Here is a 24,704-nt window from a genome sequence, read left to right as displayed (position 1 = left end):
CATCCACATAATTTCCTGAAACATTCGCATTTGGGCTGGCCCCAGGTTTTTAAGACCAAGCATAATTCTGAAGACATTTTGAACAATGGGAAAAATGGGGATAAATATTTCTTTCTCTTTGAACACACACCTTCGCTAAATGAATGAGGCCCGAGGCTTGCCAGGGAACAGCCCTTGCTGAGGCCTGGAGCATTGGCTAACTCTGAAGAGGAGTATTAAAATATATAGTTGTTAGCAATCAGTGACAGCACCATACATTTTTCCTGCTGTGTCTGAGAAAGGTCTTGGGCAAGCGCAGGGGTCTGCTGCTTTTTTGGCTGCTGCTGCAAATATTTGCATTGGGGAAATTTTAATGGTCTCGGAGAAACAGAGGCGGGCTGCTGTACCGGCACGGGCAGCAGCAACCTGTGGCCATGGAAACATGGCTGATCCCCTGATTTTTTTTTGGTCTCTCCGATTTTTTTGGTCAGATGTTGTCATCTTTTCCATTTCAAATCATTCATGCAAGAACATCTCATTCTCTGCGATGATAAAGCTGTCAGGAGTCCCGAGACGTGCTGCCCTGAAGCAAGCTGACTTGAATAAAACCCTCTGCAGCCAAGCAACTGGCTCAAGCTAGTTTTTACTGAAGTACGTGGAAAATTTGCCATGACATCAACAGAAGCAAAACCAGCAGAGGTGCACACGCGCCTCCTCTGCTCCGTGGGGTCTCCGTGGCAATTATACCCACGAACATGCTGCTATACCCATGAACAAGTACATCTGACTCGCACATAGCCCAATCTCCAGAATCTTTACTATTTTGGTTTAAAAAAAAAGGCAAAAAAAAAAGCGCCCGAAACATTCACATCCATTTGCATCTGAAAACAAACAGATAAAACAAGGATGCACAGTGTTTGCACCCAGCACCTGTGAGAAAACAAGCACTCTCTTTTCCCACAAAACTGACCATTAAAAGCAGGGAGCGGAGAGAAATGGCTCAGAAAGGCTAAAACTGCCAGGAACGCCGCTTCCCTCCCGGTGGGGCTGGCTCCAGGCAAAGCTCTCCCCTGTCCACTGCCAGCCCCTGGGTGCCCAGGATTTTGAGAGGGTGCTCTGCCCCCAGCCCCGTCGATGCTCCCAGCCCACCCAGCGCTCTCCTCCTCCGTTCCCCCACCTCAGAGAGGTTGAGACTGCTCCCTTTCCACAAAAAAAGGAATCAGTTTTGATGAAGCACTGTTTTCACGTGGAAATAATCCTGACCCGTTCTCTGCACAGATCAAATACTGAGAAACTAAAGGGAATTAAAAACCAGCTTATTTGATTTTTGCTGTTTAAATGCAAAGAAATGCAAAAAGTGAATAACCAACTTAAGTAGCAGGGAGCGGGCAGGATCTTTAAAATTCTCAAGTTTGGGCTATCACATCTGGTATATTAAACCTGACGCTGTCCCTGCAGTAAAGCCGTTTCCTTTTAATCTTTCTTTAGAAAAAAAAAACAGAACAGCAAATTAAACGCAATCCTCTCCTCAATTCTCAATTCCATGCTATTTCAGTGTTGTCGAATCAGGTCATGTAATAATAAAATTCCTGCAGAAATATGATCTTAACTGTGTAACCTTCAATTGCAGTTATGCTGCTGTGTGCATTTAATACTGTACTTGACATTCCCCCTTTTCCATTTCACTTCTGGATGACATTAGAATCTGCAACAAGGACCTCCTTCAGCTCTCCCAGGTTACCATTTATTTTAAAGTATCCCCAAGGTCTCCAGCACCGTTTAGATCAAACTTGCAAAAGTCGCTGGTACTAGCGGTTTTTGCGGGTCCCTCGAGCTGTTTCTGAAAACAGGTTCCATTGTGTTCATATTATGCTTTTAAATTTTATAGCTCATTTTTAAATTACATGTTAATTTCTAAAAATGTTGAATTGTGAGGAAAAGTTGGCAAGGACCACACAAAATCACAGCACCGTTCTGCAGCTCGCGTGTGTCTCACTATAGCACTTCTGGGCATGGCTATACCCTTACATTTAAGTGCTCTATATGAATGTGGGCCTGATCCCGCGGCGTGCTGAGGGTCTCATCAGAGGTGCTCAGCGTACTGCAATAAACGACCCAGGATCGTGCTTTATAAATCACAAACTTTGCAGGATCCAAATGAAAGAAAGAAAGGAAGGCGAGAGGAAAGAAAAAGGCAGTAGTAATGAAAACATCAGAAACAGAGCACACTCCTGAGTATAAATGTCTAAAAATAGAGATCAAACATCTTCAAAAATCAGCCAGTCATTCAGGAGGGTTTCTTTAAAAGCCACCCTCCTTTCCAGGCCTGCAAGTCTTTAGTTTCCTCACTATTTTTATTTGTTCTGGCTTTTCTACTGTGCTAAGTAACATATAAAGTGAAATCAATGAAAATCTGCCTACAGAGGAGTTAGAAAACTCCCTGTTCTGCCATTTCATCCCTCTTTCTCTCATTTTAACTTTTGCTTTCGCTCACCAAATGCGGCTCACCAGACAGCGATATCCCAGAAAGTTGGGATTTTTCATTTCCTTGCGCTATAACGACGCAGAACATTTTGTTCCCGCAGGTGATCGACGATGGGGTACTCACAGAGCACTGCAGCGTGATTACAGAAAAAGTCAGCTTTTTAGTGATCCGTAAACCAAAGACTGACGTTGCCGCTTTAGATTTACTTCCAGCTTCACTGTAAACGTTATTGGATCTTTTCCTTGTAGATTTCTGGAGTGCTCATTGCAGTCGGACTGTTGTTTCTGCGTGTGTTTGTACAACAAATACAGATAGGCAAGTCTGGTTTTAGTTATTGCTGTCACACAGAGAACCTGCTGTGAATGACAGCATGCCAAGGAGTTAATGAAAACTTGTTCTCCAACATGGACTTTTAACTAAACAAAAACACTGAACCAAGCCTTTCCGTGGTCAGGTTAAGACACATATTTGACCAAGGTTAAGACACATATTTGACCAATTATATATATTTATGTATTATACCTGCACTAGGATTCATCCGAACTGAAATTTTCAGCCTTAAGTGAACACATTCGCCTATGTTCCGTTATATACATAAGCATATCGTCTTAGGACAGAAACGCTCACACATGGGACGTACCCGAGTAGGGTTGCACGCTCTCCCGGCTGCTCCGTCCTTCCCGTGCCGTCCGTCCGTCTGTCCTGCCTCACGCAGCAGCTCCCCGGCTCCCGGAGCAGGACGGAGCAGCGCGGGCACCGTACCCACGAGGGACCCGGGACCGGGGTCTGCTGCTGCCACCCCAGCACTAAAGCTGCTCCCCAGGAGCTCGCAGTACTCGTGCAGGGGGACAAAGCACAGCCGCCAGTCGGTTGTACAGCCTGTCCTCGATCTTTACACGGGATTTCCCAGTTGCCTGAAGCTAGAGCAGCATATGGTCCCGTGTTTATAAGCATGTTAATGACCGAAATGGGAAACTGTACAACCCGTTTTCCTTATAAACTTTAAACTGCAATTTCTTGTTTTTGTCACTGGGCGCTGCGTTCCTGCCCCGTTAATTCGGCACAGGCTGTTGAGACGCACGTGGCCACAGTGACCTGGGCACCCTGCAAGAGGAGTTGCTTGTGACACACGGATGTACCTGAAATCAGGAACTGGCCCAGAACACGAACCAGATGCAGTGAGTAAGCTTTCTACTCACAAAAAGTTGCTTTTCCAGGGAAGCACCATAAAGAATTTTGCTTCAACACCAACGACTGCCTGCTCTTAGGAGCACAGCAACCTTGCCAAATGTTTCTCAAAACTAAAATGTCCACCAGTTTCTCACTCTGTGCTTTTTGAAATACTACTCAAAATGTCTACATAAGAACTAAAACATCTAGTAGGGACTTCACAATTCTGCTTCAACCCTTTTGTGTTAAAAATTAGCTGTTTCACATAACAAAAAAATTGCAGCAGGGCACTCTGTAAGTGGTGATATCTCACTTAAAAATACACTTGCTGCTTTCAGGAAGGTATGAGTGGTGCAGTCAGACATACCCTGGTATTTTGCTTAACCAAAATGGATTGCAGCTATTTTTGAGAACAGAGATACAGGTTTGCTACATGACTGCACTGAGAACTGACATCGCAGGTATTTAAATTACAGAGAAAAGACATAAAAAAATAAACATTCTTATTTATCTCTTCCTATCTAAAAATAATTTGGATAATTTCATGTATTTGTAAATAGATTTCATGAATGGATGATAACTTAAAAATATCTGCTTTGTTAATGAAGGGCTCAATTTCTGCATGTTATAACATCATCAGAAAATCATTAATGGGACTGTAATATTGTAGCTGAAAAAAGTCTATTTTTACCTGTTTTTTCCTGAACCTGCATGCATATATAAGAAGGATATGCCAAATAATATGTTGTGTGGAGATGATGTTTTTCTTTCTATCAGCAGGCTACTGCTTGTCTGCTTTGGAAACGTAAAGAGAATAAAACTATACCCTGAGAGCTGCTGGTCTCAGCAAAGGCCATAGCACTTCAAAATGTTAACAAAGATACTTAAGAACTGACTTAACTACGATGTCAAGACGAGTTCCAGGAATGTCAATTATGAACTTTAAGGACAAATATACTGGGTTTTAGTCATTCCAGCCCAGCTTGTGAACTCACACAGTTACAGCATGCCTGTCTCAGCCTTCTCATTAAAGACCATATTTTTCAGTGCAACTTTAAATCTGGCAAGAAGAGCTTAATCCAGTAGCAAATTTATTACAATTTTTAAAAAGTCATTGTGTCCATTTTTAAGTTATGGTATAAAAGTACAGAAAAGCAGAAGTTTACATATCTGAGCTGATGCATCTGTTCTTGAGTAACTTTTCACTTAAAAATAAAACTTGGCAGACGATACGCCCATAATGCGGACCAAATGCATTTGGTATGTTGAAGAAAAAGGCAGCTAAATGAACAGAGAGAGTTAATTTTGAAACTTACTCATTGTGCACGCGCTATTCTTGCTCCCCATGAGATCCCATTTATCTACGGGGTCCCCACTCCCACCTTGGTCATCCCCTGACAACCTGCATGCACCAAGGTCCTCCTACCCCCACTAGAACATACAGCCTCCTGAAACCCTTGTGGCCCCATCACACGAAACGGGCCAGGAAAGCAAGAGCGAAGGCTGCAAACGTGAGAGGATGCAAAGACGAGGGGCACCCAAACCTGCCTGCCGGGAAAGCCAAGGGGAACCAAGTACAACATCTAAATCTGTATTACTTTTAGTGCAAAGTCCTCCAGTACTTTTCATCAATTTTCATCCATCCCAAAAAGCAATGCTGCCCGCAGGGCGGACCCTGGCAGAATAACCCATGAGAAAGGCACTGGGACAACATGAAGTGCCACTGCGATGGGTGGAAAACCTGAGACGCTGGGGGAGACCTCCAGAGATTGGGATGCAAGACTTCATTTTTTTCGAAGATGAGGGCACAGCAACGACCTTTGCCTTACATCCCCAAAGAAATACAGAACAAGCTTCACCAGAGGAGCCTTCCAGCAATCCCTGCCCCACAGGGACCTGAGCAGGTTCTGATCTTGCCCTGATTTACAACAATTTACTGGCACGAACCAGGCAGTCCCACGTGCCACCTTCTGGCTGGTAACACAGCGGATGATATAAATCATGCTTTTGTATTTTTATTGATAACATTAAAATAATACACTATATGTAATCCTTCAAAAAAAACCAAACATTAAGCCAAGATATTTAATGGCCGAGTCTGTGGCCCCTTAGTTCAGTGCGCTGCGCCTGGAGAGTGATGCAGAAATTGCTCTAAACTAATCCACTTATTCCTAAGAGATGCATGAGCACCAAAGGGCCACGCACCGGAGAAGGCTCTATGAAGACAGAACAAATGCTGTACAACAGGGGAAGATGTTCATGTGCACTCCATTGGGGGGCATATAGCTCAGGTAAGTGCCACAAACAGCCACCTTGAAATTTCAAAGCCCTCCTCTTTCTTCTAGATGGAGCCATGGAATACTTCAGCCCTTTAGTCCTCCCTTATTGCAACAGAATGCCCAAGAATGTTATCCTTCTTTAGGCTTGTCTTAGTGCTGACAAAACTGGCCTATAAGTGGCATTTCAAGAATCAGACCCATAGCTCCGTTCAAAAAGCAAAGCAGCTTCATTAGTTGTCAATAACAGCATTTAAATTCAATACTGTTGATAGAACTTCTCCAGTGAATGAAGGGATGGACAGGAGCGACCCGCTCTCATATGAGAGGACGGACAGGAGTCATCCACCCTCATCTGAGAGGATGGACAGGAGTTACCCAGTCTCATAAAAGGCACCATCAGGTGACACTCATTCCAGGTGACACCATCCACCAAAGCCAGCTGTGTTAGATAGAAATGATGCAGAAAGAATCCCTTACCTGTCCGGTAGACAAAATTGCCTTCTGTCTCTGATGATGACGGAGACACCAATTCCTCCTCAAATTCATTGGAACTAAATGAACCAGAGTGATTCCTTTGCCTTGTTTTTTCCATCATAGCCGCATTAGTAGCCATGACATGTCTCAATGAGTCATTTAGGTAACGATTCAATAAGCTGCTTTTGTATTTGGGGGGTGACACGTAATCCTCACTGGCACTTGTTTCTGGTCTCACTCCTGTTTTTATTACTGAATTTTCAGTTTTAATCACAGTGTGATGAACTGGTTTGTTATATCCCCCTTCATTCATATGGTTTCTTGGAGGATTTTCTCCATCTGAAAACAAAGGAGGAAAGACACAGTAATGCATCAAATACCTAATATTTAACAAGAGGCTTTCTCTACATGTTTTAAATTGCTGTAACTAAAACTAGACAAAAGACTTTTAGACTTCAGCATTAGAAAATTATTTTCATTTTCTTCTGTTCACACATTGCTCACAGTAGTTCCCAGCGTTCTCAGATGTTCCAGCTATTCCAAGTTAATTAACTGTAGAAAACAGTGTCTGGGTCTGATTTGTTCATGAGCAACACAAGACAGGTAGAAAAAAACTGAGAAGTGCCCTAAGTCAATGAAAAACACTTTAAAATCTGGGTGAATAAGCTGAGTTCTTGCTATCATAACTTGAAATTTGCTTCTTCTGAGTACTATGTCATATTTAAGTGTATTTGCTTAAGCTGTACTCTTTTCATTGTCCTGCAACCAATCTTTTAAAGGGAAGTACAAACCAAAGAAATGTGAGTACAAACTGAAATTGGAACAAAGAGAATGGAAACTGATTACAAATTGAAACATATTCTTCTAAAAATTCACCTACACATGTCTGACAATGTTCTGCAGCCTTTGTTCCTGTCAGTGTATCTCCATGTCACAACTGAGTGAAAAAAGCACCCACAGACATAATTAATACAAATGTTCTATTAAAAACTATAGGGTGCTATTTTTAAAAATCCTACCTTTTTTCATTTGGATAAGAAAGAGAATTTCAGTGCACCTTTTAAGGAAAATGTTTGCTGGTAAAATACATAAAATAAATACAGTAATAGTCAGTTTACCATATAATAAGCCCCACTGAATATAATCGGATTCTCTCGTTAATCAGATTCTCTTGTTAACGATATGATATTGCGATAGCCCCTCCATCAATGAAAGTCAAGAGATTTTTCATTTCCTTAAACCAACAAATGCAATCAATTTTTTTCCTTTAATGCAGATTAAAGCAACAGGCTTGTAGAATCTAATGAACGGACAATTAACTTTCTAATAATGATGCCATATGAAACAGGCACATAACATGCGAGCAGACTGTCACCCCGATTAACCTACACAATCCCACTTTGCAAGGCTGCAGAGTAGTCGGGAGCCAAAAATGGCACCTAATTCACAAAAAGTAAAGGCGGATCCACTGAGGGCAGTTTGTGAGAAATCAGAGCTAACTTAGGGGATCCAATAACTTTCTAAACCTTTTTCAATCGGTTTAAAATTGATCAAAAGAACGTCAACAAACCTTCAGAGCATGAGTCATCGCTGCTCACGCTGAGTCGTTCAGCATTTCCTTGAACATATTTGTTGTACAGTTTTATTCGTAAAGCCCAGCTAAGATCTGGTTGCCTGACAGTATTCTTCAGGCGACGTCTTGCATTGGCAAACCAGTTCGATACCTGTATACAAATGAATGTTTTAGTTTCTCTTGAAAACAACACAAATAAACAACCCATAGAGTTTTCATAAGCTTTATGTATGCCTAAGAAAATGGCAAATAAGGGAAACACAAACAGGAGACAATGAAACTATCACCGAGCAGAGCAGGAACCTCAGACGAGAAGGTGGGTTCAGGCTTTCCACCCTTCCCAAGTGTTAGTAAACCCTCATTATTAACAAGGTTTTAATGAAGGTGTCCCAAAATACTCATTTGATATTCATCTTTCTTTTTTTTTTTTTTAGAGATAATGCCCTGAACTTTCAATACAAACCTTTGATATGTTACTAACATCCTAAATTAAAAAGAATAGCTAATGTTCAGTAATTTGCCTTTGACATTTATGTAGGCTACAATAAGGCTGTTGAACAGAAAAACCCATTCTGGATTTGGTTATATAAAAGCCCAAGTTTTCCCTCGTGCCTCATCAGTACCCTGACAGCAAGTGGGTACCAAAAAAGTCTTACACAGAATATAACCTGCTTTGAGTCACTGCGGAAATCAACTATCTGCTCTACAGAGCGGAGCTTTTATGAACCCTTTCTATCATGGAAACCCTAAAAAGCCGTGAGGATGCAGATTCCTCACACAGCGACTGCTAAGCAAGAGACTGCCTTGTCCTCCTTCTCAGCTGCAGAGCGTTTTCTAGAGTATGACATTGCAAAATAGATACACAGTAGTATCCCTCTACCATACAGGGTCACCACAAAGTCAGGCTCAAACACAAGGATTTGACCACTGCTTTAGGTCCAAAAGGAGCAAAAGGGCATGGTGTAGTCTTCTGTGCCAGCAGTTCTAACTAAATCATCAAATGGGATGCACGTACTTGCAGCGTCTTTGCATGAAAGCATACCTGAGAAAATGCTGGCCTTGATTCTACTGCACATTAAAAATACAGAAAATAGGAAATACTGATACTGACAGAGTGACCTGACCATAACCTTACTACGAGCAAGAGCAGAGGCAAGCTACCTACACTCTAACAATATTTATTTAATGATAAATCGGGTCTTAAAAATGCTGTTTACTCCTTGCAGGAATGAGTGTATTTTGACACGACCTCTGCAAGAAGGAGGCAGAGTAGCTTTACTTGCAAAGGAGAATGTAAAGAATGTCAGGAGAGTCTATAGCCCTGCTCACATCTTTGTGCTGTGAAAGTGCACACAGAGGAAGCCGAGATTACTGCAGTCATATTCTGATCTGGGAATGATCATATCATTTAATTTATGTTAACCTGCAAAGGAGTTTAACACATGTTTTATCAATACATGCTACCCTACCTCCTAGAAAGCCAAACTGTAGACCTCAGTGTTGGATTTTGGCCCTAGTTTTGTCATCTGTCTATTGTAGCTAAGGTTGTATAAATTGCACACAAGTATTCGGCTAATTATTCTGGACTGATCATCTCTTCTAGGGTGATTACAGGAAACAATAAACACTATCTGCTTAAAGGAAAAACCAATCTTTGGTTCAGAGTCCCACCCAGAACTTAGCAGTGGTGCCTTAAGCCTGTCACTTTGATTTTACTCAAAATCATGTTTACATGAAACAGGGTTCCACCGAAAATACAGTGAGCCCTGGATCAGCACTCAGATGCCAAACACATAACTTTACAAACCATGTAGTTTACTATGACAGGTTAGAAGACCAAAACTGTAGCTGGCACAGAAGAGTAAGTAATTTTCATTCTCTTCCAAGGCTACTTGTTTATATTCATCATATTGACACAGCAATCATTACAGCAAACCAGAAAGGGTGGGCTGGAATCCATCCACTTTCTAACGCTGTTAACAAACTCTCTCCAGACTGCTCAGCTGAAGCAGCAGTCACCTGGCTGCTGCATGATTTAGTATAAATCCAAAATCCAGTACGTAACAATAGAGATGGATCGATCCAGGGTCCCACTGAATATTACAGCAGTTACTGCAGCGTCTCACAAAACTGACAGCTTTCCAACATCTCACCAGAAAGAGGTTCATTATTTCATTACATATTGAAATATTTCATCAGTGAAGTGCCACGTACAGAAGAGAAAGATAGGGTAGTATTAGCGTGACTCATACATAAAAGCAATTAAATTTAGCAGGAGTGATTTTTGCATGGTACTCTTGGTCTATTTTGGGCTCATTCTTCCCATGCCAGCGCTTTGCTTTCTGCATATCAATATGAAAAGATGAGTCATATTTTAAGTCTTCTGCTATGAGAGGAGGAAATAGTAGTATTTGATCATTATGAAAGAACCTGAAGTCAGCATTTACAAGAGGAGCTTTAAGCCAAAGCACAAAGCAGCGAGCTCACTCCAGAAACTCTTACCCCAAATGCAATTACAAGGTCACTTAAGAGATTTTTAGGCTAGATCTGTGGTGTGGTATCTCAGGGTGCCTTCCTGCTCTTGGTCACTTCTGTATATTGCTGGAAAATCCTGATCCCTAAAACATCAAGAGATTCAACATCTCTCCTACTCTTCAGTCGTGGACAACCTCCAGGTGTGTGGACTGGAAGAGGCTGCATGGCCACAGGCTATACCAGCTCACCCTGAACTCCAGCCACCGCCTGGGTTATTACAGGCTTTCCCTCGCTCCTTTAAAGCCAAGGACAGTTTTGTCAGTAATTTCAACCAGCCCCCAAATGTGGTCTTTAAAAAGCGGCATGCCTACTGCTGTAGGTCCCACTCACACTACAAGTACCTCTTTGCACCACACTTGACTTAAACTATTCCAAAAAGAAACCACCAAAGCTGCCAAAAGCCGGCCACCCTTTAGCATGGTCCCAAGTTACATTACTGTGACCTCCAAAAATAATAAAAATAATTATTTACATAAAGCCAGTAGGAAAATCTTTGTCCCAGAAACCTCACAAAGAACAAAGTATTTTGAAAAAAATGCGTGATGGAACTCACTATTCTTGTAAGGTAACAATCATGCAGTTCTTCAAGAAGTAAAAAGACAAAACCCAAGGAGAAGGATAATAGACGTGCTTTCCAGCATTCATATTTTACAGCAGCTCAGTCATTCCCAAAGAGCATCAGGTACTTATATCAGCATCATGAAATATTGACTCTCTGGCTTTACTTCTGAGGAGACTCTTCAATTTTATTGTAATTTGTTCTGCTTCACTGCATAAGAGTTGCCAAAATTTCGGAAACGGAACAGAAATCAAGTGATTCTCCTCCTCCAGTAATCCAGATATGCCTTTATAAATCTGAATACTATTAAATCCATAGCAACACATGACCAATATATTAATCCTAGTATTGCAAAAAACTTCTTTTCAACAATACGGCCATTCATATTTCTTTCTGGAAGGAATATACGGCCATTTTTCTTTTTTATTTCACAAGAACATCTAACCTGAAATTTAAAATAAAATAAATCAAGCACTGTGGTAATAATACAAATGAAAAGGTAGCATATTAATAGCATATTAATAGGACAAATTATTGGATTCTGAATTGGAATCTAATTGGAGTAAAACATAAAATGCCTTTTCAAACTATATTGCTTTTTTGGTTTCCTGCTTTGGCAGTTGGGGAAGTAGAAAACTTTGGATTGTTGGACTGAAAGCTGCAATAACATTTGCCTTGAGGACTCCTGAAGACCTTGTTGGCCTGCTCAGGAATAAGTCAGCCCAGAATTTGCCCCAGGTTTTGCTACTGCTTATTCAGAAACAAGATGATTTATGATTCCTGCGAAATCCTACCTCCTTGAAAGAGTCTGACTTTCCTTCTGCAGTACAGTTGGACACAGCTGGAACAGCCCCCTTGCTGTCCCACTGCACCCAGGAACAGGGGGTTAACTCAAAGTAATAGTGAGGTAGAACAAATTCAGTTAAAATCAACCAAGTGGCAGAAAAACTAATGAAAATAAAATTGTGGAAGATCTGACATGCAGATACTGTCCTAAAAATAACAGTAGAAAACAGGGCTGGACGCCTCCTTGTCTCACAGAAGGATCGGTTTTATATATGCCATGTTCCTGCAAAAGCTCCTTTGGATAGATGGAATAAGGGTCATTAGATGAAAGAAAAGCACATGGAGAAGAGTTAAAGCTATATTGCCAATATTACTGTCACCAACATCATCTTCCAGGCAGCTGCTGACGACCTTTTCTAAGGGCAGCAGTCAAGTGAAAACCAAAAAACCGCAACCGTTCATTCCCTAAATGGCATTTTGGCGGAAAATAAAAGAGATTTTCAACAGTATCTTTTGTCTTCCCTAGGGCTTCCAACGACAAGGCGTCAGCACATGAGGGATGCTGGGATGAGGTAACAGCTGTCAGCAGACAACAGCCTCCACAGGAGTGGAAAGCTGTGGGGGCAAGCGTACGTTCCCACCAAGAGCAAACACCGCGGGACAGCACCGAGAAATGGAAGAAGAGTGGGAAATATGAGACAGGTCAGTGAACGTGAGGGCATGTTACCCGGAATAAACATCATACACCGATCCCTGGTTCTCCAGCGGTGTCTGGTGTTACTAGATTAGAAAAGCAATCACAAGAGCCCCTGGCTGATGCATTTGCAAAGTGCCCCTCTGGGACAGAAGTATCGAAGCCCAGTCCTGAGCCTGCTCTTGGTTATAGCACTGTCCTGAAAGAGCACAGCCTTTGGGGAAACGATTTCAGAGGTACCCAGCGTGACTGAGATCAGAGCCTGGCCCTCTCTCTCTCTCAGAGAACAAGAATTTTGATCTGGATTACAGTCTTGTTCTTTCTGGGCATCTGAAAAATAGATGTAGGGCGTGCGTTGTTTTGTTCTTCCAGGCTGAGGAATTGCTGCTGGTGCCAGACATATGTATTTACCTCTCGTACAGATGCTATCGTATTCCTGGATTAAAAGAGCATTGCACCCAAATGATGGAAGAAACATCTGGGGTCTCTTTTTGATGGTGTGCTTCTGTAAATGGAGATAGATGTGCTGCTCTGCACAGCTCTTTCAAATATTACAGTTCATAGAAATAAGGCCAGTCAAATTCAGCTTCAGCTTAAATCCACCAGAGGCATGGGGGTCTAACAGAGATAAACGCAGCCCTCCGTGGTTCTTTTTAATTTTATTCTACACCTTACGTAGATCATAAAACTCTGTGGAGTAGTGGCCATGGCTCACTTGATGCTTTTACAGAGGCTAACACAGCGTATCCCCATCGGGATTTATTAAAGCTGCCACAAGAGAAATACTGCAAAAACCCACCATTTTTTCCCCTTGTCTGTTCATTCCATGGCATTTATAAAAGAACAGGAGAACTCCTCAAGATATCATTAATGTGAACGTCTCCCAGCGTGTATTCTGGATGTATGTTTTAAATCTCATGTAAAAATACAGGAATATTCTAAACACCAAAGTCCAATAAACTACTCCTATTGAATCGTGGCATTGAATGGATAGCGTTTATGTAATCCTATTTTTAAAAGTCTGAGCAAACCTTTCATGTATATTTTTTAAAAGCAAGAAAAGTTGTTTTAACCATATCTTCCAGTTATAACTGGCATTTTCTGAGACATTAATATTATTCTTGTCAAAGCTATAGTGTTTTTTCTAGAGCAGTAGTTTCACAGCGAGGTACTAAAGTGTAAAAGTTTCCCATTTTGCTGTTACTAGGATTGAAGTTCATAGCACTGGCCTTTTTGAAGGAGTACTCAATAACGCCGAATTACCACCTTCTTTTTCTAATACTTCATGTTATTTTGATATTTTCATGTTCTTTGCAAAGTGACACATAATGCGTTAGGCAGAGCGCTGAGGACCCGATCCTGCAAACACATGTGTTTCATTTTATGCACCTAGCAGTAGCTCCCAGTCAGGAAATTAGATTATTCACAATGCATAAATCTTTGCAGCATCCAGACCTGAGATAGCATCACTCAGCAACCGATAGCATTTAACCATATATTTCAACAGAGTGCCAGATGGCAAACAGAACAAAGGACTAAGATTTATAAACATTTGCAGCGAACTTTATACCTCTCACTGCAACACAACTGCCAGTCATTTCAGGGGAGTTGTACCTGAGAGCAAACCAATTACTCCCCTTGTCTAATTACACTATAATGATAATTCCTGCAAGACTGTGAAACACAGTCCCTGCAGGCTGAGACGCTGCACACAGTGGGGATGGTAACTCAAACATCCGTGCAACAGGTGATAATTATTATCAGAACAACGCAACTGTTTCCATTCTAGCCCATTTTCAAAAGGGGAAAGAGTAGCTCCCTACAACTTCCTCAACAATTCATATTCTCTGCTGAAATCCCCCATTACTGATTTTTTTTCCCCCTGAAGATTTTTAACGACTAAGCAAAAATATTTCTGCTGTATTTATGAATGAGATTAAAGGCAGAGGGCCTCTCTTCCTCGCAGGGAAAGCACACACCTTTTGCCGATTGCCTTTCGCACTTCCCTGGCCAGGATCGCACAGAGGTGGGAATTCCTGTTTGGGGAATAGAGTCCTGTGGGAATTCCTGTTTGGGGGATAGAATCCTGCTGGAGGAGGGGTCCTAGAGGGGGCGGAGGGAAGGATGAGCACAGGACCCTCGGCCTTTCTGCCTGCACGGATGCCTCCCTGATGCTCAGCTCACGGGGGCGGGTTCGGCTGATCCGTCTGACCCGTCCCTCCCGCCCGTGAAACTCCCCAGAGCAGCCGCCGGAGGTGGGGGTGGAGGGGTCCCTTACCTGCACCAGGGTCATCTGGGAGCCGAGGGCCAGCAGGATCTTCTCGGTCTTGGTGGGGTAGGGGTTGTCGCGGTGCTTGTAGAGCCACTGCTTGAGCGGCCGCGCCATGTCCTGCAGCGCCTGCCGCTTGTGCCGCACCTTCCCGCCGCTCTGCCGCGCCCTGCCGCGGAGAAGGGGCGCTCAGGACAGCGGCCGGGGCGGCGGGCACCCGCCCGGCCCCGGGCACTGCACCGAGCCCCTCTGTGCGGCCTCCCCCGCAGGTGCGGGATGCGCGCAGGGATGCGCACCCGCCCGCGGAGCGCCCTGCCCGGGGGGAGCCCGCTCAAGGTGGGGGGTGCCCCGACCCCGAAGCGCGCCCTGCCAGGGTCTGTCCCTTCCCCGGGGGAGCCGAGACCCGTCCCCGCGGGGTGCTCGGGGACTTTCCACGGCAGCAACCCTCGCCCCGGGCCGGTGGCTGAGGAGAAGGCGACGCCCGCAGCTCCCCCGAACGCCCCGGTCGTGGGGGATCGGACCGAGAGGGGAGGGCTCGGCGCCGGCTTCGCCCACCCCGGGCGCTAGCCGCGATGATGCTGCGGGCCCGGGCGACTCCACCGCGGGGATTTCAGCGGGGTCAGGGCTTCGCCTGTGCGGGGTTTGAGTTTCCCCAGGCTTTCGGTGCTCGGCATCTGCCAGGCGTGTGGTTGGTCTGTTTCCAGAGGGGCACGGGCACGGCCGCGCACCCCAGCGCGGTGCGGGCCGCCCCCGCGGCCAACCGAGCCTGCCCCCCGCCCGAATTTATTTGCCCGTTATATTCATGGAAACCCGCGGCATCGAGCACCTCCAGGGTCATTTCCCCGCTCGGAGCGGGAGTGCTCCTTGGGGCGGGGTGGCAGGCATACCGCTCCCCAACGCCGCCGGCAGCGACGCGAAGCAGCCCCCAGAGCCCCACGCCTGCCGGGGGAAAAGGTGAAACCGAGGGGAATGAAACGCAACTCCCGTTTAAAAAAAAAAAAAAAAAGGAAAAAAGAAAAAGGAAAAGGTGTTTGTTTGTAACAGACGGTCGACAATAAAAAGCGAGTGGAAAAAAAAAAAAACCCAAAACCGGGGAATCGGAAGGAAAACCCAGAGGCGAGCTGGGGCCGGCGGGCAGCGCTGCGCGGAGGCTCCGGGCGGCGGCGGCTCCCGGCGGCGGCTGCAGGGGGCGCCACGGCGCCGTGCGGGGCCGGGCCGTGCGGGGCCGAGCCGCGACAAGCCGAGCCGGGCCGGGGCCGGGCCGGGGCCGGACCGCGTCGTGCGGCGCTCCCTCGGCCACCCAGCTCCGCCGCGATCGGCTGCTAATAACATGCCGGTGAAACACAACCTGCGTCCTACCAACCGGCACCGCCGCTAAAAGTACGAGCTGATGCAATCTTTAAGGTGGAAATTCGGCAGTAAAAACAGCTCCTCGGCATTTCTCGGTTTCAGTGCCTCCTGACTGTGCTCCTTAGTCTTTACTTTATAAAGCTGACCCGAAATCCCTCGTCCGCGCTCGCCAGTTCAACCCCTCGAGCTGCGGCCGACAACCCGCCGGATCTAACACGTCCCCTCATCACCTCCTATTTCACCTGTTCCAGCACCAAAAAAAATTATAAAATAATCAGCCGCAGACGGCTCAGCCTCAGCTGCCTTTTTACCAAAACGATTTTAACATCAGCCTTGACTGGCAGCGACCTAGTCCGTTTTAAATCCCATCCCGGTGAATACACCGGCAACGCAGCTCCTTCCCGTCCGCTCGCCCAGTGCGCTGCAAACCAGCCGGGACGGAGGAACGAGCGCCGGGGACCGCGCAGTGACCGTCCGCCTCAGCCCCGGCCGCAGACCGACTGCCCCGGCCCCGCCGGCGGGGACCGGCCCCGCGGCCGCCCCGTCCCGCAGGTTTCACACGTTCCGCCTTGCGCCTCTGGTTTTTTTTGTGGGGGGAGTTAATTACATGAAGCGCGCGACCAAACCGGACGAGCCCCGGTTTCCCCGGTTTGTTTTTGTTTGGAGGCAGAGAAGGGGGAGGTCAAACACCGCAGGACAGGAGCGCTCTGTCTGCCACATTCCAGCCCAATCGGACGCCTCTGCATCATCTATTACCGGAATTTCCCACCGTAGCTGTCCCAGAGAGTACGGACCCGGGGCCGCGGGGGAGGACTCCTCCAGAAACCCATCTCGCAACCCCAAACCGGCTACGCGGCAGGGCCGCCCCGCGGAGCCGGTGCGCGGCGCGGCGACGAGCGCACGGCATACCCCGTCCGCCGGTTGCGCAGGCTGAGGCTCTCCTTGATGGACGGGCTGTCGGGGAGCAGCACCTCGGCGTGGTGCGGCCCCTCCACCACCCCCACGTAGGGCCGGCCGCTCCGCTCCCGCTCCTTGGCGTCCTCCTCGAAAAGCACCTGGCCGCTGAGCTTGCTGAAGACGATGGTGTTCATGGTGGGGGGGCTGGGGGCCGCCGTCGGGCTGGCCGCCGGCTCCGAGGTGCGGGGGCTCGCTCTGCGCTGCGGGGAGGCGGCAGCGGTCACCGGGCAGCCGCGACGAACGGCCGAGACCCGCCCGGCGCGACCGGCGAGGGGGGGGGGCAGCGCGGAGGCACCGGGCGCCGCCTGCCCACCCACGGGAGGGGGGGGGGGGGGGGCGGGGGAGGGAGGGGGTCAGCCCGCCCCTCCCACGGCCCGGCCCGCTCCCACGGCCCCCCCACCCAAGCCCGGTCCGCTCCCGCGGCCCGGCCCGCTCCCACGGTCCCCTCGGCCCGGCCCGCTCCCACGGCCCGGCCCGCTCCCGCTCGCACCTCGCCGCCAGCCTCCGCCGCGCTCCTCGCTCCGTGTCGCAATAGTTCGGAGCGCGGGTTTTCTGTTGGGTTTGGTGGTTCTCTCTCGCTTGCTCTCGCCCTCTCTCACACACACACACTCTTTCCTTTTTTTTTTCCCCCTTTCCCTTCCCCTCCCCTCCCCTTCCCCGGAATGATTTTCCCCTTCCCCCTCCCCAAACGGGGAGGGAAACAAATTGTTTTTAACGACCACCAAATGCGCAGAGCCGGCGCCGGGAGGCACAGCCGCCGCGCAGCCACTCACGCTGTCGGGACCGCCGTTCCCCATGCCCCGAGGGGGTAGGCACCGCCGGCGAGGGGACCCCGGCAGCCCCGGCAAGGGCACGGGCCCCGCCCGGGCAGCGCGGCGTCGGGGGGCGGTGCGTGGAGGGGCGGTAGGAGCCCGGCGAGGGGCAGCCGAGGGGACGGCAGTGCACGGCTGGGCAGTCCCCGGTGTGCACAGGGAGGTCCCTCGGGGAAGGCGACTGAGGACACGGCGAGGGTCACGCTACCTGCGGAAAAGTCCCCCGTCGGGGGCGCGGGGCACAGCGGGCGCGGCGGCGGCCGTGCTGACAGCCGCAGCCCCGCGCCGATCATTAACGCCGGCATTTAATGAAGCCGGACCGGGAAACATCTCCCCCCACCCTTCTCCGTCTCCTCGTGTGTCCCCCCCTTCCCTTACAAGGATTATAAATTAGACCGCAACCCAAGCCGGGAGACAGCCCGCTCCGTTTAGCATCCTCGGCGCGGCCGGCGCGCTCCCCGGGAGAGGCGATCCTCAGTGGCCGGCGAGGTCTGCGGATGCCCCCGGCCCGCTCCCACGGATGTGTCCCGGCCCCCCCGGACCCGCCGCTCCACACCCCCGCATCCCCCGCCGCCCTGAGGGGCAGCCAGCCCGGCCCCGGCTCCGCCGGGCTTAACATTTCGGTTACTGTGCGCAGAGACGAAGAAGATGGCCACAGTCAATATTTACAAGGATGTAATTCAGACGTTACTTGACCGCCGCGGGTGAGCGGGGAACAGCCGTCTGCTCCCGCGGGCCCGGCGGGACGTGCGCGGCGCGCACCCCCCGCGCCCTCCACGGCACCCCGTGGGCTCCTTGTCCCTGTTCTTGTCCCCGCAAGCGTGACCCCAAAGGACCTGACTCTGCAGAGCCGCTACCGCCTTTGTCCCTTCCCCTCTCCGCCACCCTGGCCCCGTCCCGTCCTCCCGGGCCGGAGAGGCCACAGCGGAGGGTGTACGCGGTTCTCCGCGGCCCCTGGCGCTGGAGCGGCGGGGACAGGCGGGCTGGCGGCCGTCGCCTTCCCGGCTCCGGAGCCGCGGCGGGGGCAGGTACCTGCTGCGGAAGCGGCCGCTCCGTCGGCGGCGGGGCACGGCGGCGGCTCCTGTCCCCGGGCACCCCCGCGTCCCCCTCCCGGGCTCTGCCGCACCTTTTCCGCCCCGCCGTGGGGTGTTTTCTGCGACCTACCCCCCTCCCTGAGCCCCTCCGTCACGGGCGCGTGACGTCACGGCCGCTCTCTGCGACGTCACACAGCCACACGCGCTGGGGAAGGGGCTCTCTGGAAGAGGAGCACCCTGGCGTCGGGGATCGGCGGCCCAGTTGCAATTTGCTGAAGGGAACCAGGAGGGAGGTTGGGGAAGGGCAATGTGCTGAAGGCACCCTGTCGTTCGGAGAGAAAAATCGCCGTCCCCAGGGTGGTAAAAACCCCCAGGAACATCTCACTGCCAGTCCCCGGCAAAGAAAACAAAGGCTAGAAACAGGCGTAAATGACGACAGGAGCACTTGTGCACAGCCCTTGCACCCTGCGCTTCCACGGGCCTTTGGGAAAAGCCCTGTTTGAGACTCCCCCACAGTACGTGCCCTGGGCAGAGCACTCAGAAACAGCTGGAGGGGAAGGGGGGGCATACGGGGACACCGTGGGACAAACGCCTCTGTGCTAACGTGCTTATTAGGGGCTTGCTGCAAAACACCCCGTTCCAATTATTGCCATGCCCAGCTGAACTGTTTATGACCTGGGAAGTATTGTTATAATTACATTACAGCAAAAGGAGCTGAGAAAGTGTCAGGCTTGATCAAAAGCAAGCTCCTGAGGGCTCCTGTTCACCCCAGTGAAACCGGAAGGTGATCCCAACTCTTTGCTGCCTCATAAAATACTTGCCCTGTTGTCTTCCTGTTCCACTCCCAGCCCCTCCAGCACTGCAGGGGTGATCCCCTCCGGCAGAACAGGTGCAGGGTCTGGTCCCCAGCTGCCGGGGGAGGCACGGATGGGGCACAGCAGGTGTCTTTGGGCTCTGCAGGCCCTCAGGAGCAGGGTCAGCCCATGCACTGACAGGGCACAGAGCAGGTGCCTTCAGAAGACCCTTCCCTCCTGCCTGCCCACCATGGTGGGATGGACGTTCATTCCCTTCGTGGTGGCTCAGGAGGAACCGGGAAGGCAACAATATCCTCCCCTGTGTCTTCTGATGATGGTGCTACTTGAGCATGGGCTTGCGGGGATCGTTGTCCGCATTGCAGGATACGTGCCTGTCCTCCAGGACATGGGTGGTCCCTAGGAGTGGTGGGGGCGCACGCTGCCTGCCTAGCCTACCTGCCTGCCCAGAGCCGGGCAGGGCATGGGCAGCCAGGGCAGCAGGTTGCTGAGGGCCTGGCAGATCCCACACCCGCACCCAGAATAAATCACAGCAACGAGAGCCGAGGGCAGAAATCAGCATTTGGAAAGCAGCTCTGGAAAAAACCAAAAGTCTGTGCGGGGCAGGCGCTGCCAAGCGCAGTGAGGCAGCGGCAGGAGCAGTTGGCACCGCGGCGCCTTACAAGCCTCTAAAGCAGCGAGATCTCCCAAATCATCACATGTAAATCTCACACACACCCGCCCCCTCCATATTTTATTACTTAGATCACAGTTGAAAAGCTTAAATGAAAACAGGGTTTCTATTTCCAGAGCTTGTTTAACATTGCGAATGTGATACAAACTGTGGGCTTCATGTTTTTAATTAAGGTTACATACCCAGCCATGCACGGAAAAGTAAGTCAATAGCTGCTAGCCACATACTGTGGCCCGCAGCCGGCTCCCCTGAGGATGGTGCAGCGCCAGCTGATGGCAGCACCAGGGATCCCATGCATCCCACAGTGGGACAGGGGTCCAAGGGTGCAGGGGGCGTTGGGGCACCCGGGGCTTGAGCTGCAGGAACCTCCTTGCTGGTCCTTGCAACAGCCCTCTCCCAGCGCCATTGCCCACGTGCCCAGCCTCTGACAGCCATCAGGCCGGGCTGGCATGCCAGAAAGTGGCAGCAAGGCACCTTTCCAAGGGATATCGTGCAGAAAGAGCCTAGAAGTGGTGCTCTGAGGCCTAATCTGTCTCACTGGAGGAGCCAGGAAAAAAATCAACGGTGCTGTCAGGCTGAGAGGACACTTTGCTCCCGAGGCTGTGAGCAATGGAGCTCCCCAGTGCCAACCCCGCTACAGCCAGCGGAGGGGCTCAGCCCCAGCCCGTCTGCCCGTGGTGGGCGGCCGCCCTGCACACCCCGTCTGGCACCACCAGGACGGGCTGGGGCACTGCTCTGCCTGCTCCCCCTTCCCCGGCCAGGAGCAGGGGGAAACCCACAACCAGTTTGGTAGAGCCCTGTCTACACTCCTAAATGCAGTCCTGGTTTCTGGTCTGCACTCCCAGCAAAATGTTGCTTTTGTCCATTGCTTCGTGCTCTGGTTATTTTTTAAATGCTTTCAGCAAATGTTCCCTTGGCGTTCTTGCATTCTCACAGCTCCCCCCTCCAGCTGCGGATTCCTTCACAGTAAACATATATGTTTGAAATGCAAAGAATTTCCTCACGTCCCTGGTACGCTCTGCGCTATGGCATGCTGGGTGGCTAAATATCTATGGCCATGTATGTCGAAGGGCCGGAGAAGTCGGATAGGTGAGAAATTGTTTAGGATTATGCAAAATGATGTGTTATCTACACTAAAAAATAGCCACACTTGCAAGGGAGAGCAACTGTGGAGGCTTGTTGCCATCCATGGCAGCAGCCGGGTGAGCGCTGGGCAAACATAGGCAAGGATGGACCTGCTTGACCAAGTTGGCTGAAATGGTGCCTCAAGAGCCTCAGCCTTTGCAGGGGCTCTTTCTGCTCAGTCCAGCAGACCCCAAAGCACTGGGGTAAAGTAAAGCAGGGGCGAAGTTAAATCTCGTAACACGGAGCTTTGCTAAATTTAATACTAAGGCAGGAAGAATAATTGTCCCCTTTGGACATTTTGCAGGACCAATGCCTAGAATAGCCCCTGGCTTAGAGCAAGGGCGGCTCGGTGCCCTTGGGAGCCATCCTTGGGAGCAACGGGGTCATCATCCTGGGCATATGACATCTAAGGGGGGAGGTAATTATGTTGGTCTGCTAGAAAGCAAAGATAGGCTCTGAAGTTGCCACCTAATTACAGGCCTTTTTGCATACAAATAGCTGTGGAGAAATGAGCTTTGGAAGGTTCTCAACAGCAGTGAAGGTGCACCTGAAAGATAAAATGTGTGTTTATTTCTCTTCTTTATGCGTATTTGGTTTGGAATTGGTAAGAGGATGTGCTGAAATGGAAACATGTCTGCAGGAAGCAAACATACCAACATCATGTGTGATCACCCCTAAAGCAGCTTTGCTGGTGGTGCTCGTAGGGCCACGGCAGGTAATACTGCCAAACCGCCGGGCCAAAGACTGTGGGGAGCAAGGAGGGCAACAACAGCATGTTGGGGAGGTTGTCAAGAGGACATTGTGAAGCCTGGCAGATATGACCATTAACCAAATCCTGGTTTCACTTCCAGGTCCAGCAAGACTAGACTGAGACAAAATTGTAGACTGTAGCTCTAGTGTGGCACTCAGAGTAACTCAGATGTTTCTTTATCGTTCAGATCCAGGAAAGTTGTTCATTAAGGGTGCTGGTCTGCTGTCTGCAGGCCACTGAATGCCACAGAAAGGTGGAACAGACACTGCACAGAACAGACTGCACCAGACTCTGTACAAACGTGGGAGAGGACTTTGTGGGAAGGTCCCATTCTTGTCATCCCCAAAACTACAGGAGGGGCTGTGTGCAGTTTGTGTTTAGAAAAGAGCAGACGGAGGGCACAGGTTGGGTTATAGAGTGGACTTGTGTGCTACGACACATAATATTTTGTCATCTGGCTTCCAGTTTAGATCGGTGATGAAACCCAGAGCATGGGTTGTGTAATGGCACGGGTAGAGGTCAACCATGTGTAAACCCTGAATGCAGCTTGACACAGGGCTGTCAGGCGTGGAGGGACTGGGGCCTCTCTGGAGGCAGTGAGCTGGGCTAGCAAACGTGGGGAGCGGGCAGGCATTTCTTTGGGACCTGCAGCAGGCAGTGCTCTCCCCTGGTTCTGCTAAGAAGTGGGGGCATCCCTGGTGACACCCTCAAACTCTGGAAAAAGCACTGGGGTTAGTGTCCCCAAAGGCCCCAGAAAAACCACAGACCAAAAAAAAAAAAACAACTCAACCTGTACCTGTTGTTTCATCTGGGAAGCAACTGGAGGACCCAGTTCTGTTCTGCATTTTCTTGATGTGTTTTGTCCTAAGAATTAATAAACAAAAATATAACAGGATCTCCAAAGAAGGACCAGATACCAGTTCTTTCTACTTCCATGTGAACCCCTCCAAAGTATTTTGAAAAACAAGCTCCTGATTGCTTCTCAGGGGCTTTATTTTTTCTCACCACTCTGTTCTACGCCCATTTTTCATTGCATTTTTTATATTTCCATCCCCTGGGCCATGTAAAACAAAGCACTGTCCGTAGGGCCTCTGCTGCACTTGAGCTGCTGTGTGCAGTGGACATGGGGAGGAGGAGGAGGAGGGCTGTGGTCTTTGCAGGAGCTGTGTTTTCCCAGCTCTGTTGGGGCTCAGTGAGTGGCCACCAGGGCCAAAGGTCTCCTGAGAGGTGTCAGATGCTTTTCCTGGGAATGACAATGCTCTGTAATGCTGTGTTAATTAGGGGGAAACGTGGTTAGCAGGAGAAGCTCTGCAATTTGGTCTGGGACAGAGTCGATGCCTCAAGATCAGGCCTCTTGGTTATGAATCTTCATCCACGTGCGTGAGCTGTTCTCCATTTCATGCTCTTAGGCGCCGGGTGGGATCTGTGTCTGCCCCACAGAAGACCCCACTTGTGGCTCTTCCAGCCCAGCTGGTTTCGTCAGTTCTCTGCCCTCCGTGGAGTCAGGGTGTGTGGGTTGCTCTGGTCTGCACCATCCCTCCTCTGCTGCTCGTTTGCACTTAAACCCAAGGAATACAAAGCCAGAGGCTCAAGCCTTAAATATGGACATGAGCCCTTGTTTCTGTATAAACAGGAGTTGAAACATTCCAAAAGAGGCTGATTTTATTAATTATATGTATTATATTAATATAATAAAAATTGGTAATTTCACTATGTTATATATATTCTGTTCTTTTCATAACCATGTTTATTTTAACTGAGTTTTAAAACCTGTATTTAATATTCTCTGAGGAAATTCATGTCTTCAGTGCTTTTACTGGTCAGAGAACGGTGCAGTTCCACTTGCTGTAGTATCTCAGGTGGCTGACGTCTGCTCTAGATTTGAAAAAATGAATGTGGATTTGTTTGGATTTAACATTAATGGTTGCAGGTCACATTGCAGAAATCACTGCTCTGAAAAGTTAAGGATAAATGTTGAACAGTTTATAACAATAATAATTATAATTCTAATTTTTCTTCAGCCACCTGTGCAAAAGTAAACACCATATGTTGTGTTACTGAATTCTCTACTATTTATTCCCATTTTCCCATCTAGCACCACTGGAAAGCATAAAGTCGGATATTTTTCCCACCAATATTCTTCAGTATTATAGAGGTCAGTCCATGATTTTAAGTAATTATCTGGAGAATGGTTCAAACCATGAGGAATTTTTGCTCAAGTCTGCCTTTTCTGGGCAGGGAGAGATGGGGGTGGGGGTGCATATGTGTGTGTGAGCGAAGGGGGTGCAGTGATGCGCAGGGACACTACGGTTCACATGGCATCTGCCTGGGACCTGTCCCCTGGGACTTACTCTACCTAGCCCCAACTCTCGAGCATCCCCAAATAC

General features: G+C 48.9%; 1 protein-coding gene across 4 annotated transcripts in view; it reads right to left on the bottom strand.

Moving 5' to 3' along the window:
• The window catches only part of MKX (mohawk homeobox), a 48,986-nt gene extending 29,929 nt beyond the window's left edge, over nucleotides 1-19,057 (bottom strand). Inside the window, exons 1-5 of one of the 4 annotated variants that reach the window (XM_074574399.1) lie at nucleotides 18,955-19,057; nucleotides 17,063-17,310; nucleotides 14,813-14,972; nucleotides 7,958-8,111; nucleotides 6,391-6,726 (exon numbers count right to left, since the gene is read on the bottom strand). In XM_074574399.1, the coding sequence (XP_074430500.1) occupies nucleotides 6,391-6,726; nucleotides 7,958-8,111; nucleotides 14,813-14,972; nucleotides 17,063-17,244 (832 nt within the window). In that variant the 5' untranslated portion in view covers nucleotides 17,245-17,310; nucleotides 18,955-19,057. Of the gene's footprint in view, nucleotides 1-6,390; nucleotides 6,727-7,957; nucleotides 8,112-14,812; nucleotides 14,973-17,062; nucleotides 17,311-17,600; nucleotides 17,693-17,883; nucleotides 17,936-18,954 lie in introns of those variants that run through there. The other 3 variants (XM_074574397.1, XM_074574398.1, XM_074574400.1) reach the window with 3 other exon arrangements.
• Between the last annotated feature and the right edge of the window lie 5,647 nt (nucleotides 19,058-24,704).

This window comes from Larus michahellis, chromosome 2 (assembly GCF_964199755.1).
Source record: "Larus michahellis chromosome 2, bLarMic1.1, whole genome shotgun sequence".
Taxonomy (NCBI): domain Eukaryota; kingdom Metazoa; phylum Chordata; class Aves; order Charadriiformes; family Laridae; genus Larus; species Larus michahellis.
This window is presented reverse-complemented; position numbering and strand designations above follow the sequence as displayed.